Raw genomic sequence first — 14,912 nt, forward strand, 5'->3', positions numbered from 1 at the left:
CAATACTAAAATTGCCCACATGGGATGAAAGCTTTGCCTGAGTCTATGTCCAGAGTGCGTGTGCAGCAGATAATGCAAACATGCCTTGCATTCTGGAAAGCAAAAGAGGTACTATATTGGTGTCACTGCTTTTTAATGACACAATGATGTGACTGTGCAAGGTGTACTGCACGAAACGGCACCTGTCCTACGGAGCATTCTTCCCCTGACCGGCTGACTGTTTTGACTATTTTCACCATTTTCAATGCTTCCTGCCAAAATGATGCTCTTCCCTCATGAAGCTTTCTGTGATCCTGTATCATGTACAGGAACTAATCATCTTCACGCATTATTGATTCTACAACAATCAGTTTTACACACTGAACAACCTACATGAGGGCATGTGAAGGGCGACTGTAGCTTTAATAGGAAAGGAGGCCTTCAACTGGCTAAATGTGACAAACACAACCATTTCCCCACCAATAACTTGAAAGGGAATAAACAGGCACAGCTCAAGTAAACAACTACGTAGCAGATACAGGATGACAGAAAATCTCACCACGCGGACGACCATTATTTGGACAGGAAGCTTTGAAAATTGTGAGGTCAAAACAGTCAGCCCGCAGAACATACTGCCATAAAATAAATAGACAGACAGCCGTCCCCAGTGAGATGGTGGCGTGGGCCCCCCCACACCCCACCCACAAACCCAGAAATAATGCTCCTTTATTTTCTTGTGCATAAACACTTTTTTAGTTGCACTTATCTAAAACTGTGTGACATTTTCTCAAGGTTTGTTTGTAATGAACCTTAGAAATGGACACAATTTAGGAGAACTTGTTACTTCTTTGTAACCCTCTGCTGCTGGGATTTGTAACATATCACCATGATTACCAGGGTTTTATGTATATGTGTGCGGCTTGGGACAGATTATGTGGTACTTGCACTGTGGAGTACTGATTTTTTTTTTTTTTTTTTACACACTTGCACTTTAATTAAAGTAAGATACCACATAAGAGCTATCAGTGTACGATGGAGTTTTAGGGCCACATTGAATTTGTTTTTGGACTTCGAGAATAAAGTCATAATATTACGAGAAAAAAGTCGTAATATTACAAGAATAAAGTCATAATATTACGACTTTATTCTCGTAATATTACGACTTTATTCTCGTAATATTACGACTTTATTCTCGAAGTCTTAAAAAACAAATTCTATGTGGCCCTAAAACACCATCGTAATATGTGTATCAAAGTTCCCCCTAGAATTTTTTTTTTCCAGGCACAGTAATACTGAGAATACAAACAAACAACAAGCTGATTAGAGCACTGTCAAACCACTTCAAAACAAAATAAACCGCAAATGAGTGTAGAAAAGGCCACGAATGTGAATAATGAAGCCACATAAACTAGACCTTTGCAAGCAAAAAGGTACAAAATAGTGTTTAAGATATTACAATTTATAGACAGAAGTTTATCATGCAGTACATAGTGGCTTCACAGGCCACCAGTTTCAGATTTCCCTGAGCCAATCAGAGTTAGAAAATTTACCAGACTTGTAACCAAGAAAAGGCTGATAAGAAATTCCTGTTATGCACAACACATCTTGCAGTCACATTCTTGTCATATCATTAAATGTGATGTGTTGTCACCATCTTATCTGGCTGATCTGGGGGAACCTTACGTGCCGGCCCAGGCTTTGGGGTCACAGGATACGGGACCTATCTGTGTTCCCAGGGTGAAGAAGAAGTCAGCAGGTCAAAGAGCTTTTTCTCATCGTACACCCACCCTGTGGAACAGTCTTCCTGCGACTGTGGGGCAGTCAGAGTCCATGGACATTTTTAAGTCAAGACTGAAAACCTATTTTTATTCTTTCTTATGAATAGTTTTTTATCTGTTTTATTCTTTTATTTCTGTTTTTAATTATGTGTTTGAAATTTTTTTTTATTCATTTTTAATTATTTAAATTTTATGTTGAATTGTTCCGTGTAAGGTGAGGCAGCTTTTGCTGTGATTTGGAGCATTATAAGCTAATTAAATTGAAATTGTTGTTTTGCTTTTCTATTGTGCAGAGATTTTTAACATTATCTCCTGCTTACATGCAGTCTGGACATAGACCAAGTGAAAAGCTTTATCTGTCTGTCTTATTTCACAGAAACCTGGAGTTCAACTTTGTGATTGTTCACCTTCATGCCATTTCTGTGAAACCACAACATCAATTTTCTTGTTGATTTACAAAAACTGTCAAACACTGGTTAGTCTAACATCTTGGAAAAAGCATTACCTGTGGCGAGAAAATATGCTCTTCATCTATATGGATAAAAGTGAAAAGATAATGATACACTTAGGAGTTCACAATCAATGCATCAGCAGCACAACTCCCAACTGAACATGCTTTCAAACTTTTTTTAAGCAATGTCTTAGACAGCAGCATGATGCTATAGCCATCTTCCAACACCATTTGTCTGGAATCACTCTGGAAATGCCCGGAAAATCTACTGAGACCACGGTGGCTCAGAAACATCACACACCTGTACTGCACTGACTGCACAAAAAGCTGGGCCTTTCAGCGGGACAGCTGAGTAAACCTCATGCTCCTTTCCAGAAATACCCAAACCGGACACATTTTTGTCACACAGTAAATGTGGATTAGTGACATGCTGCACAGAAAATATAAAAAAGAACAAAAACATTTCACCAGTGCTAATTACAGTAGTAGTCTGTTAGTTTCTCCCTGATTGCTGTTTATTTTTCAGTTTCTAAATTCAGCACAAACTTCTAGACACACCTTTCCTCAAAACCCTGTCTCCTATAGGTGAAGTAAGTACTGAGGTTGACAATGATGACAGCTAATCTTTAATATCTCTCCATCCATTTCCATGTTACGTGTACAGTACATGTTGAAACAGTGTCCCGACCAGTAATTCAGGACAAGTACACATAATCAGAAGAGTGTTGGGCCTCTTGGCAGAGGTATGTGCTGTTGTCAGTTTTAGTTTAATCTAAACAGAAGCTCTTTCAGAGAGGCTGTTGGTTAAATAAAAGAATAAACTCCAGCGTGTCATCTTTGGTGCTTGTAAATTGTTACAGGGTTTTTTTTCTCCCCCATGATGAATATTTCCTTATTTTACAGCATCAGTAATTACACCAAATTTGAATGAACAAATTAATGCAGGATGAAAAAAATGGTAAAGTAAGTTCCTTTAGCTTCTTCCTTTTATCACTCGGGGTCACCATAGCACGTCTGAGAAGGAGCTGCATGTTGATTTGGCACAAGTTTTACACTGGATGCCCTCCACATTATATGGAGAATGGGCAAAGGCCATCACACTGTCCTAGAATGAAAACATGGCAATAATCTAAATCTGTTTGGAACACAAGTAATTATTGTAAAAATAATCTCATTTCATCTTAAGTCTGTTTTTGACCCGTTATACTGCTTTTTGATGTTTTTTAATCAAACAAAAAAAATCAGACAAAACAGACGCTGAAAGAGCAGTTGATATACAGTCAGGGCCAAAAGTATTTGAACTGTGAGTTTTTGTAATTTTGCTTTTGTACACCACTACAATGAAGCTGAAATCAACTGATCTGTCAAGTATGGCTGGGAACCCCATCACATTAGCTACAAGAGACAGAGGCAAAGTGACCAGCTGTCATTCATTTTCAATTAGAGTGAGCGTTTTATAGTGACAAGAGACAAGTGGTCACCACAGTGGTGTAGCAACCTCAGCAGGGCCCCAGCGTAAGATATATTGATGGGCCCTACGGGCATGTTACTAGTTATTAGGCGTACGAGCACAATCACACACATACACGCGCCCACCCACGCTATGAGGTCTATATAGATTTTTACCAACAGTGTGCTGCATTTTACAATAAAATAAATGACTTGTGTTATTGTATTAGAAATTTTTTAAGAGTTCAAGAATTTAGGTTTAACACTCTGAATTGCATGTGCACAAGAGTCTGCAGCCTGCAGGTCAGCATTCCTCATCATCCCATCAGACAGCAGGGGAGGAGCTGTCTAATTCATGACGGTGCTGAAATGACTACAAAATCATTTTTCTTGCAGTCAGGAGTGCACCTCTACATAATAAACCTTAAGGCAAGAAGAGATGATAATAAAATGAAGCCTATAGCATGACAAGACAGAAGATATATATATATATATATATATATATATATATTTTACAATTTATTTAAAGAACCAAACAGCTACAGTGTAAAAAGTGAAAAACACAGACCGCTGGTTAAACTGGTGCACAGCGGTGATCAAACAGGGAAAGGGTGTCTGTAAACTTGGCTAAGCTGGTCTCGCTTGGACAGATCTTGTGTAGTGTCCATAATCACTGAGAAAAAAGGCGCTTCATTTAGGTCAGCTATAATGTCCTGTTTAACTCGCTGTGACAAAATGTGTATGAGCTCATTCTGAATTGTGGGACTTCAGTATTTAACTCACTTGGTCCGATCAATTAGCTCTCTTAGCACAGGGTCATATTTAGCCAGCAGCTCAATAATGGCAAGGAAATTCCCACTGTTTGGTTGCTTCTGTACTGCTCTGTGCCCCCGGAACGCGAGGCTGCAAGATGCCAGTGTTAATGTCACATTCACTATGCACTCCAAAACCTGTCTCCAAAAGAGAGCTGCATTACGCACGTCCCTCTCCATTTGCACATCGACAGTATGGTTGCGTTTCCACTGCTCATACACCACGCAGGCTGCAACATGTACATGAGATGACTCGTGGAGTTTCATTTTTTTCTGTCAACTTTCCCCAATCTTTGATTCCATTCACCCACGCGTTGTAACAGGTTGAACTGCAATCTCCAAATAGCCAACATGGCTCACAGAACAGACAGTCCAGCTTTGGACAGTAGCAAAGCCAGGTGCTTGGCAGTTTGATCCTGGCTTTTGTAGATGTGTTGTAAAACGTTTCAGAAAAATGATTATCTAAATTTTTTTGGGAACGGGCCACAAGGTTTACAGGACCCCGTTGCTATGATATAATGTATAACAGCAGCATCTAAAATATTTTCATCAAAATGCCCTCTGTCTGTGGGGTGAGGCTGCAGTGTCTGTGACAGTGGCTCGTCATCCTTCTGCTGCTCATATTCTTTAGCACTGTCCTCCTGGCTTCTGTCATCTCCATGATTGCCAGCAGAAGTAACATGACCAGAAGTAGGTGGACCTTTTTATGTCAGGACATTTGACGTGCTTCTGGCTGCGTCTGAACTGCATGCTTCTGACTCTGAATCAGACTGGTTAATGAGGTTAGGCCTATAATCAAGAATATGGAGATCATAAAAAATTATTTCTTTTCGCCAAGTAATGAATAGAAAAACTAAACACAGCTTACAGTTTGCTGGGCCCGGACTTGTCAATTTTTCTTTCAATTCAATTTATTTTAATTTATATAGCGCCAAATCACAACCGAGTTGCCTCAAGGCACATCACACCAGTAAGGTCTAAACTTACTAACCCCCAGAGCAACAGTGTTAAGGAAAAACTCCCTCTGAGGAAGAAACCTCAAACAGACCAGACTCAAAGGGGTGACCCTCTGCTTGGGCCATGCTACAGACATAAATTACAAAACAATTCACAAAACGACTATACAGGAAATGTTGCCGTGCACAGGACAGGAGGGTCTTCAGCACAAATACCACATCCATCTCTGGACGGAGCTGCACCTCAGAGAACAAAAAACAGAATCAGGCATCAGAAAGACAACAAATACAGTATAATTTGTCAGCATTAAACAACAAGAAAACCAGAAGAAATACTAAGGTGACCGATGGCCACTAGCCCTGAGCGTCACTAAAAGACCCAGAATTTAGGTAAAGTTGAGGCCGCGGTCCGCTCCGTTTCCTAATAAAAAGAATTAAAATAGTAAAAAGCGTAGAACTATACTATACCAGTATGCTAGCCATGCTAGCCTCCTCTTCAGCGGCCCACACAACATATTCTTTATTGTAAATTTAGCCCATTATACATTTTTTTTAAAAACCACACCATTTTGGAATATATTACACTCAACTATTTCACCAATTGGAAAACCATGATATGTTTGCTTCAAGGGTAACAGCTGTGCGCAGTGCACACAACATGCATAAAAGAGCGATTCACTGAGTGTGGTCATGTAGATCAGTCCAGACAATTTCACGGGCCTCTGTATCTCCCGGGCCTCAGTGCGACAGCACGTGCTGCACTGTGCATCCCTACACCACTGGGTCGCTGTGCCACCAGCTAAGCAGGGCCAAAACAGACAGGAAGTCTATTTAATGCAAATGTTGAGTGATACGACACAGCGAAGGCCAAGCTGAGTGAAGACTGCGTGATCCATGTCGGATGGTTGTTGGTTATATTTTGAAATTTTTTTTAATAGCAAAGTTCTTGTTTAAACTGTAAAACATCAAGCTTCAATTATATGTCTCTGTGATAGGTGTTTGATAACAAAATGTATGGAATCATAGCCTTTTTTATGTGTATATCTGTTGACATTTCTATATCAGAAATTTTTTACTCCTTAATATCAGTTTTTTTCAGCCCTCAAAAAATACATATTGGTCAGGCTCTATTACATAATGAAAGTACTTGCAGTGTAGTTGTCTAACTTTAATTCAAGGCTTCAGCAAAAATATCTTAACATTTAGGAATGACACCAATTTTTAGAAACAGACCATTTTCAGATGCCATAAGTAAATGGACAAGCTAAGTATAAGAATTTAATACAAATCATCACTGACAGTTTTCTTTCACAGGATGGACACAAGAACATTCTCAAGTCACTGAATATGTCTCAGACTTCATTTACTAGGCATAGAAATGGGTGCAATTCCTAAATGGTTAATGTTAATTTTTGTTAAATCCCTTGAATCATGCACAACTGTTTCATTTCAACTTAATTATGATGGCGTGAATAGGCAAAATTACAAAAAATGATGCCAGTGTCCAAATATTTATAGACTCCACTGTTTGTTTTTTTGGGAGGGCGGAGGGGGCTGCTGTCACACTCACTCAGTCACTCATGTTCAACCACTAACCACTTAGGGGAGGTGATGGTCTAGTGGTTAAAGCGTTGGACTTGAGACCAGAGAATCCATGGTTCAAATTCCAGCCTGACCGGAAAATCACTAAGGGCCCTTGGGCAAGGTCCTTAATCCCCTACTTACTCCCAGTGTGTAGTGGGCGCCTTGCATGGCAGCTGCCTGACATTTGGGTGAATGTGAGACATTGATGTGTAAAGCGCTTTGAGTGTCTGATGCAGATGGAAAGCGCTATATAAATGCAGTCCATTTACCATTTGTTTCTATTTACTAACTAAAATTAAGGGTCACTGGAAACTACCCCACTACCCCAGCAGTCATAGGGCGTGAGGGGGGTACACCCTGGACAGGACGCCAGGCTGTCACAGGGCCACATATAGACAAACAAACACAATCACACCCCCATACACACGTGCACTCTAAACTGGCATGCCAGTAGATTGCCAGTCCCCTTTTAGATACAGTGGAAACCTTATAATTAAAGCTAGTGTGTGGGATTTAGAGGTTTTATATACAGCATTCTTAACCACCTGTTCATTACTGTATAATTTACCTGCAACAACAAAATGGTGTGTTTCTGTGAGCTTAGAATGAGCCCTTCATATCTACAAGGGAGCAAGCCCCCCATGGAGGCCACTATGTTACAGCACCATGACAACACTGTAACACAAAAAAGGGACATACTTACTCTGCCTTTCGTATTTTGGCAGCATGGATTAAAAAAGTGAAGAAAAAGAAGAGGAATCAGTTGTTCCTCCCCTATACGTTGTCTACTGATTGCTAGTGCAGGATAACAAGCACGAGAATTTTTGTGAAATATAGCATCATACATATTGATTATCCTAAGAGAAGGCAAGAGAGCATGAATCCCCAATACCAATGAAGGAACAAAATCATGAGATGCTACAGCAAAATGTAATCTGCAACCTCATCAGTAGATGACACTAAATCCTGCACACTGTAGCTTTAAGTCAACATTAACCAGCATTCATTTGTGACATATGACAACTTCAAAGCTAAGAGTTTAACAACTGTGTGTGCAATGTTTTGAACTCTGTTTGACTCCCTGATGAAGGTTTAATGCCAAAATGCACAAGGATTTTGAAGAGGGAAAAAAAAAAAAAAAAAAAAAAAAAAAAAAACTTAAGATGACTAAGCCATAATAATAAATGCTATTTAACATTTATGTTATGAGAGTTTTTCTTGGTCCTATTCAACTTAAAATGTTTTCAGTTTGACAGTGAAAATGCATGGAAACAATAACACATGTAAATCAGTAGACTTCTGTCTTAGCAGTGTTTTGTCTTCATAAAAGATGCACAATAATTTTATGCTTCATGGTTCAGTGTCAAGACCTACTGATGCATGTTTAACACTATCAGTAAAAACAAATGATCATCAACTGTCAGCAGTGAATACATATGACAGATGAATAGTTATCTTAACTCAGACACAGAATAATAATATAGAATAATATCTAAATATTGTACTGAAATTAAATGCTTCGTTAAAAACCAGTGGCTGTAGTTATGTCAGTGAGAGTCTGTGTGGCCACCGTACGCAGTGCAAAGGTGGGGACTGATGGTGGGATGAGCAGGAAGAGCTGGTGCTGTGGTGTTTGCATCGCGTAACTTTTGCACTCTTGTGTAATGAGATAGCACTGCAGCGGTTGGTGGGAAAATCCAAGGACAAAGTCTTCAGTGTTTTGTCTCACAGCCTTCTCCTCTGGTGATACACACAAGGTATCATCCTGGCTGAAGTAGCGCGATGTGCTGAAGATGTAGAAGAGCTTCAGCAGCTCCCAGCAACGCTCCTTGGAGGGAAGAGGAGGGTCTGTGAGTGAGTGATTAGTGGATGTCTGCACACAGGAGACTGACCGACGAGTTTCACGGTTGATGAGAAGTAGTGCTAGGACATCAGTACGCAGGGATACACATCCAGGAAGGCATCGTTCTCCAACAGCTAGACAGTCTCTCAAGGTCTCCACCAGGGGTGTCCAGAAACATCTCACCAGCTCAGTCTCAGTTCTGTGCAGGGAAGGAGTCGGGCCACAGAGTACACAAACATCTGCCCCTGGGAGGAGCTGGAAGCGGAGCAGGCGATGAGCCACAGTGGGGCTGCCCAGAGGAAGGAAAACAGGGTAATCACACGAGGCTGATCTAGACTCAGAGAGAACTCGCATCAAAGCAGAGAGTAGCACCACTTCACGCGGATCCAGGCGCCACCATTTCTCAGTTGCCACAACAACTCGACCGCTGATGATGAGACACCCAAACTCGCTGTCTGCTGCTCGTGCGAATCCCTCCAGCGCCTCCTGAAGAAGAACTGTACTGGGAGGCAGCAAAGAGTCCACGCAGTGTGTCAAGTTACCCAGAACGCCATCCTGTCGCTCCTCCAACAGCTGATCAATGAGGCCGAAGCAGGAGCGCAAGTCCCTCTTAAGCCGCTCCACGTTCTTCACATTGACCAGCTCGTCTCGCCCCAGAATCAGAACCATACAGTTCCACACGTTCTCCAAAAGGCGCTGTAAACACACCTCCTCCTCCTGGCTGCCTGCACCTCCTGCCTGCTGGTCCCTTCTCACAGCAATAAGCACCACACTGTCGTGGAAGACTCTCCACAGCACTCTCCCCCCACAGGCAGTCTGGCAGGAGGACAGCGTGACGCCCTGTCCACCTCCAAACATGTGGACCCCGTTCAGGGAACCAATGACGGAGAAAGGCAGCTGTTTGGAGGCTCCTCTTGTGAGCAGAGGAACTCCGCTGCTGGCTGTGAGGCAGATGAGCTGTGTGGACCCACCGTGGAGCATCATCACCATCAACACACAATCAGCTAAACCAGGTGGTCAGCGTGATAACAGTCTTCATATGAATGAATGAATGAATGAACTTCTCGAGGCCTAAATCAGGGAACGCGACCATCCTTTGTTCAGCCGTTAGCTTCACGCTAGCGCACGCAGCTGTCTCAGCTCAGACACCAAGTAGACATTTATAACTAAACGGGACAGTCGCTGTTCGCTAACATACGTCTCTTAACTAGATAAAACCGCTACAAAATTTTAATTTCGCTAACGCCAGCTAGCTTGTGTCTGAAGTCAAAGAAGTCAACGTTACCGTCGTATCCACAGCAACGGTGTCCCATGATTCATTCTTCCTGCGGGGTGGCGATGACAGCCTTTTTCAGCTGGTCAACCGTCAGTTATGCGTTACGTCCTCAAGTTTAACTTCTGTGGAAATGAATGAAAAAACTGACCCCAGGCCAGCCATCACGAACGGGCAACTACCAGTATTTGAAATTGGTGAGTTTTGTTTCAGATTTGCCCTCGAATAAATCTCGCGAGAGTTGAGGCAATGCCTTAACTACGATTTCATCAGAAAATCTCGTCTGACTCCTGCCAGCTACACCAGACTTTATTAACGATGAATCATTTCAAGTATGTCTGGCAGCAAAAGATAGTGAAAAATGATTAGAATCAAGGAATTAAGTTATAGAACGACATATTAAATTCACCCCAATTATAAACATTTTACTTGAGTTGGGAATATGTCGCTTTTACTACACAAAGGCAAAAGAAAAATCGTTCAATCACTGCTTAACTCAAAAAAGCACATTTATAACATTATAACCTAGCCACTTTATTCAACTTTTTTGTTGAATTTTTAATTTATTATAAGGCACACAATATTTTATCATCTTAAATACTATGCAGCCATTGTTTGAAATTTGTTTTAAAATTATTTCTGTTAGTCTGAATTGAGGTCTGATCTGGGATTGTGCAAGTAAAATGTGCAGTAAAAATGTGTGCACAAAGGAGAAACAAACAGATTAAGGTTGTACATGAAGTATATGAATTAGTGAGTTTTATACCAGGTTAAATTTGTTTACCCATGTGATGGCCTGTGGAAAGAAACTGTTCCTTTGTCCCTTGTTTTGATGTACAGAACTCTGTAACATCGACCAAAGGGGAGGAGTTTAAACCGTGTCCAGGGTGTGAAGGCTCTGCAGAGATATTACCAGCTCACTGCCTGGTCCTTGACCGGTGTAAGTCCTGGATGGAGGACAGGCTAGCTCCGATTTTTTTTTTTCCCCTCTACAGACCCGACAGTTTGTTGAAGTCTGTGCCTGTCATGTTTGGAAGCCGAGGGAAACCAAACAAAGATGGAGATGCACAGGACAGACTGGATATGTGTAAAAGATGACGAGCAGTTCCTGGGGCAAGTTTAACTTCCTGAGCTCTCTGAGGAAGTACATCCTCTGCTGTACCTTATTCTTGATGAGTCTATGTGGGAGGGCCACTCCGGATCTCTGGCGATGGTGGATCCCAGGAACCGGAAAGTGTTCACAGTAGACAATGTGTTGAGGATGGAGGATATTAGCATCACAAAGCTTGGGTTCTTGGGTGTGAATACAGATTAGTGGCAGCTAACTGGGACTGAATCCTTTTAAGAATGACCATTAAAAGCATCTTGTCTGGGATAGAGAGGAGTGTAATACCCATGTAGTTGTTGCAGTCCAGGTGATACCTGTCTCTCTGACTGAAACACACATTGTTTGTAATCCAGTGACGGACCCTGTGTGGCGGAGCATCACTCAGTCCACTTCCAGAGGCATCAAAGCACGGTGTTCCTCCAAACCTACACTTCTTCCCATTGCAGATATGACAAACTTCAGTCAGGTAGACAAAATAAAAATTAGATTACTTTGAGTCAACTGCTGATTTTAAAACTCAAAGCATCAGTCATTTCTGTATTTCAGTTATCTGCTCAGTGCTCAATAAAAACATTTCTGCCACATGTATCAGCGATTATGGAATTTGCCAAATCATTTGCTCAATGATCACAACAAATAAGATGGAGTACCAAAGACTTTTTATTCATTAAATACAAAAGGTCAGTAACAGTAGTGACTAAAATAGAATATAAAAGGCACAATAATTTACTTGAAAAACCACACTGTGCCATGAAAAATAAAACTGTCTGAACTCTTCTACTGTTGCAAAACAAACTAAACAAAAATAGATGCTCATTTTTCTGACATGATTCCAATGCATTCTACACACAAGACGTCTCGTGGCACTACTATGGCTTGGCACGAGGAGCAGTGTTGAGGTCAAATTTTCCCTGTTTTGTCAAAACGAAGGCCTACAGTAGAAGAGAATAAAACAGAGAAAGAAGAGGAAAAAAATACACAATATTGATTTAATTTGGTATACTGTATATATGACATGAAAATAAAATCTATCCCGTTAACTTTTACATTACACTTAAAAACTACAATCACAGTCCATCCTGTTGACGATAGTCAAGACAAGCGATAGGAATGGTTAACATTTTAGTGATATCAATGCCATTATTGATTCTGTTTATTGATCCAGTTCATCGATTCCAGGTCAGTTTTTCAGAAAGTGTTTTTCATTGCAGTCATTTTCCTTGTTGCTAGATGCAGAATTTGGCAATAAGACGCCAGACGTTACGTCAATCTTAAGTTTTTGTCATGTTGAAATGCCAGAAAAGCATGTGAGCATTGATAGCGTCGCACACTGTAAACCTAACACACCCACTGTTAAATTCGTTTTAGCTGTACCTTGTAATTCCATAGTTATCAAGGCTTAATGAGGAAAAAAGCAAATGGAAGAGTATTTTAACTTCCTTAGAAACTCAAAGTATAACAAGTTGGTGGTATTCCTGGGTGATATAGCAATTTGCACCTTGCATACGGTGGTGGGTGACAAAGGAAAAAAAAAAAAAAAAATTAGAACTGTTTTCAGAAAGGAACACAATTCATGATCTTCAAGTCTTTTTCATGTTGGGTTTTTAAGACCAGCAAAATACCAGACAATACAAACCGTTGTCCCCATTTATTGAAAAAATAATAATAATATAATAATAAAAAACCTGAGCATGTAAACCTAAGAATGTTTTCAGACCAATTCAAATCAACAGTGCAATTCCAGAAAGTATGAGCATTTGACAAAATATGTATTCAGTGTATATGGCGGGCCGGCAAAGGTTATAGTTTCCATGCTGCTCTCCGATTTTGAACAGGATACATTAGCGGAAACTCTAACCTGCAACATCAGACTCAAAGATTTCCATTTTTGCCACAGGAAGATTTGTGTAATCCTACATTCCCACCTGCTTCAGAAATTCTGTCACACCACAACCCATTGTAGATAGATCTGAAACAAAGCTGACAATAATGACATCCAATCAAAAAATGTTTGATAAGAATGGGGGTCTATGAAGTAGGAAAAACTGATAACGTTTTACCCTGCCGTATCATCATTTTCATGTCGATATCACCGCCTAATCAATGGTTTCCAAGCTATAGCCTATAGAAACATTTATGAAATGTCTCATTAGAAAATGCTTTAAAAATCCAGAGCAGTGGACTGTTCTTCAAATCTTTATGTCAAGCTTTGCAAAAAAATCACTAATTTTCAGTGAATGATACCAGATGCGGGAGGCGTACTCACCAATGAACACAGTGGTATCACAAGAAAGAGCAGACCTTCTGTGGCCTGAATGGGTTGGTGCTGGAGGACACGCCGGTGAGCAGAGGGTCATGCAGAGCATTCTGCATGCAAAACTGCTGAAGTTCTGCAGCTGCCTGGGACACCTGCAAGTTATCAAGAAAATATAAACCATTACCCAAGGGTCAGTGGGGTTCTCAAACTGCAATCAGTTATCTTCCATTACAAATAACATTTGCATGTCTGGCTTAATCAATTAATTACTTACAGAAAATGCATGGTAGACTAAACAGATTACCTTCCATCTTTTGGCTTTCCTCAAACAGGTGCCACATCCGTCACACTATGTAAACATCACTTTTTTGGTCCATCCTCTGTGCGTCTTCATACCCACTGAGTGGGTCTCAGTAGCACAGGTATTGTTCAGTTAGTTTCTGCCTTAAGAAGTTAGACAAGAATTCTCTTCCTTACAGCACATTTTCATGTGGTCCTTTAATCACTGTATGAGGTTTTATTGAAATCCACCAACCAGTTTAAGAGAGGATGTTCTTGGACAGTCAGACAGTTAAGGTGATTACTTAATATATACCCCAAAACCTTTGTTTGCAGGGGGTATGACATACTTTTCAGTTTTAAAGCAGTGTCCACTGCAGACAACTGAATTAAATTATTTGCAAACTGCTTCAATTGTTTAAAACTAAGATTTAATAAAGAGGTCTGACACAGCACAGACTATTACTTTGAAAACAGTTTTCAAATCAGATTGTGTTGTGAAGTGTTTTAACTGCTCGAAACCAATGACAAAATTTAAATTGTCTAAATTTGAGAAATTGGTTGACCGCTTTGTTTACCTGTTTGGTCAAAGACTTGAGACATTTCGAAAGCATTTCGTGCAGCTACTTCATGAACTGTGTTGTTAAATTGTGTAGTTTCAGTACGTTCTCGTTTATTTTGACTAACAGATATCAATTGTCACTAACGCTGTTTAAATATTTTCGCCCAGAGTGAAACTCGCTTTAAAGTTTTGTAGCCAGTATACAACGCCCTGCTACGGCTAGCTACTGCTACTAGCAAGATAACGGTTTCCCCAGACATTTGTAGTCCAAACACATCCAAAAAAAAAAATTACCTTCACTCTGTTAATGCTCGCCTCAAAACGAAGCTGCTGTACAACCTTTTTCATGGCTACGAGATTGGAAGAACCAGACATCCTCGGTGCGTTCTATTAAAAACCAAGCGTCGCTGCAACTGGATGCTAACGAGACAAAAAGTAAAAGACAACCACGTCCGGATTCCGGTGTCGCATCAAATGTGACCATATATTTTTTTAATCGAACCAATCACACATCTTTTTTTTTCTACCGTACTAAACAATACATGATATGTAGACAATATCTGTTATGACAAAATATCCAG

General features: G+C 40.5%; 3 protein-coding genes across 3 annotated transcripts in view; all 3 read right to left on the reverse strand.

Moving 5' to 3' along the window:
* The window catches only part of gpt2l (glutamic pyruvate transaminase (alanine aminotransferase) 2, like), a 61,761-nt gene extending 51,421 nt beyond the window's left edge, over positions 1-10,340 (reverse strand). Inside the window, exon 1 of the mRNA XM_034184046.1 lies at positions 10,138-10,340. Coding sequence (XP_034039937.1) covers positions 10,138-10,172 — 35 coding nt within the window. The 5' untranslated portion in view covers positions 10,173-10,340. The remainder of the gene's footprint in view (positions 1-10,137) is intronic.
* fuz (fuzzy planar cell polarity protein) lies at positions 8,457-10,204 on the reverse strand. Its single transcript, XM_034184048.1, has 2 exons — positions 10,121-10,204; positions 8,457-9,847 (listed from the first exon to the last, which is right to left on the reverse strand). Exon 2 carries the CDS (start codon positions 9,840-9,842, stop codon positions 8,532-8,534), a length of 1,311 nt encoding a protein of 436 aa, XP_034039939.1. The 5' UTR covers positions 9,843-9,847; positions 10,121-10,204; the 3' UTR covers positions 8,457-8,531.
* A 1,535-nt stretch (positions 10,341-11,875) lies between the features above and the next one.
* On the reverse strand, positions 11,876-14,806 carry gng5 (guanine nucleotide binding protein (G protein), gamma 5). Its single transcript, XM_034184049.1, has 3 exons — positions 14,626-14,806; positions 13,500-13,642; positions 11,876-12,165 (listed from the first exon to the last, which is right to left on the reverse strand). The coding sequence occupies exons 1-2, from the start codon at positions 14,704-14,706 to the stop codon at positions 13,517-13,519; spliced, it is 207 nt and encodes a 68-aa protein (XP_034039940.1). The 5' UTR covers positions 14,707-14,806; the 3' UTR covers positions 11,876-12,165; positions 13,500-13,516.
* Positions 14,807-14,912: the final 106 nt, after the last annotated feature.

Source organism: Thalassophryne amazonica, chromosome 12, assembly GCF_902500255.1.
Source record: "Thalassophryne amazonica chromosome 12, fThaAma1.1, whole genome shotgun sequence".
NCBI classification, from domain to species: domain Eukaryota; kingdom Metazoa; phylum Chordata; class Actinopteri; order Batrachoidiformes; family Batrachoididae; genus Thalassophryne; species Thalassophryne amazonica.

Coding starts and splice junctions, on each gene's coding strand:
- fuz (XM_034184048.1), bottom strand. CDS start 9,842: ATGGTGATGATGCTCCACGGTGGGTCCACACAGCTCATCTGCCTCACA.
- gng5 (XM_034184049.1), bottom strand. CDS start 14,706: ATGTCTGGTTCTTCCAATCTCGTAGCCATGAAAAAGGTTGTACAGCAG. Junction 13,643..14,625: donor CGAGCATTAACAGAGTGAAG/GTAATTTTTTTT, acceptor GATAACTTGCAG/GTGTCCCAGGCAGCTGCAGA.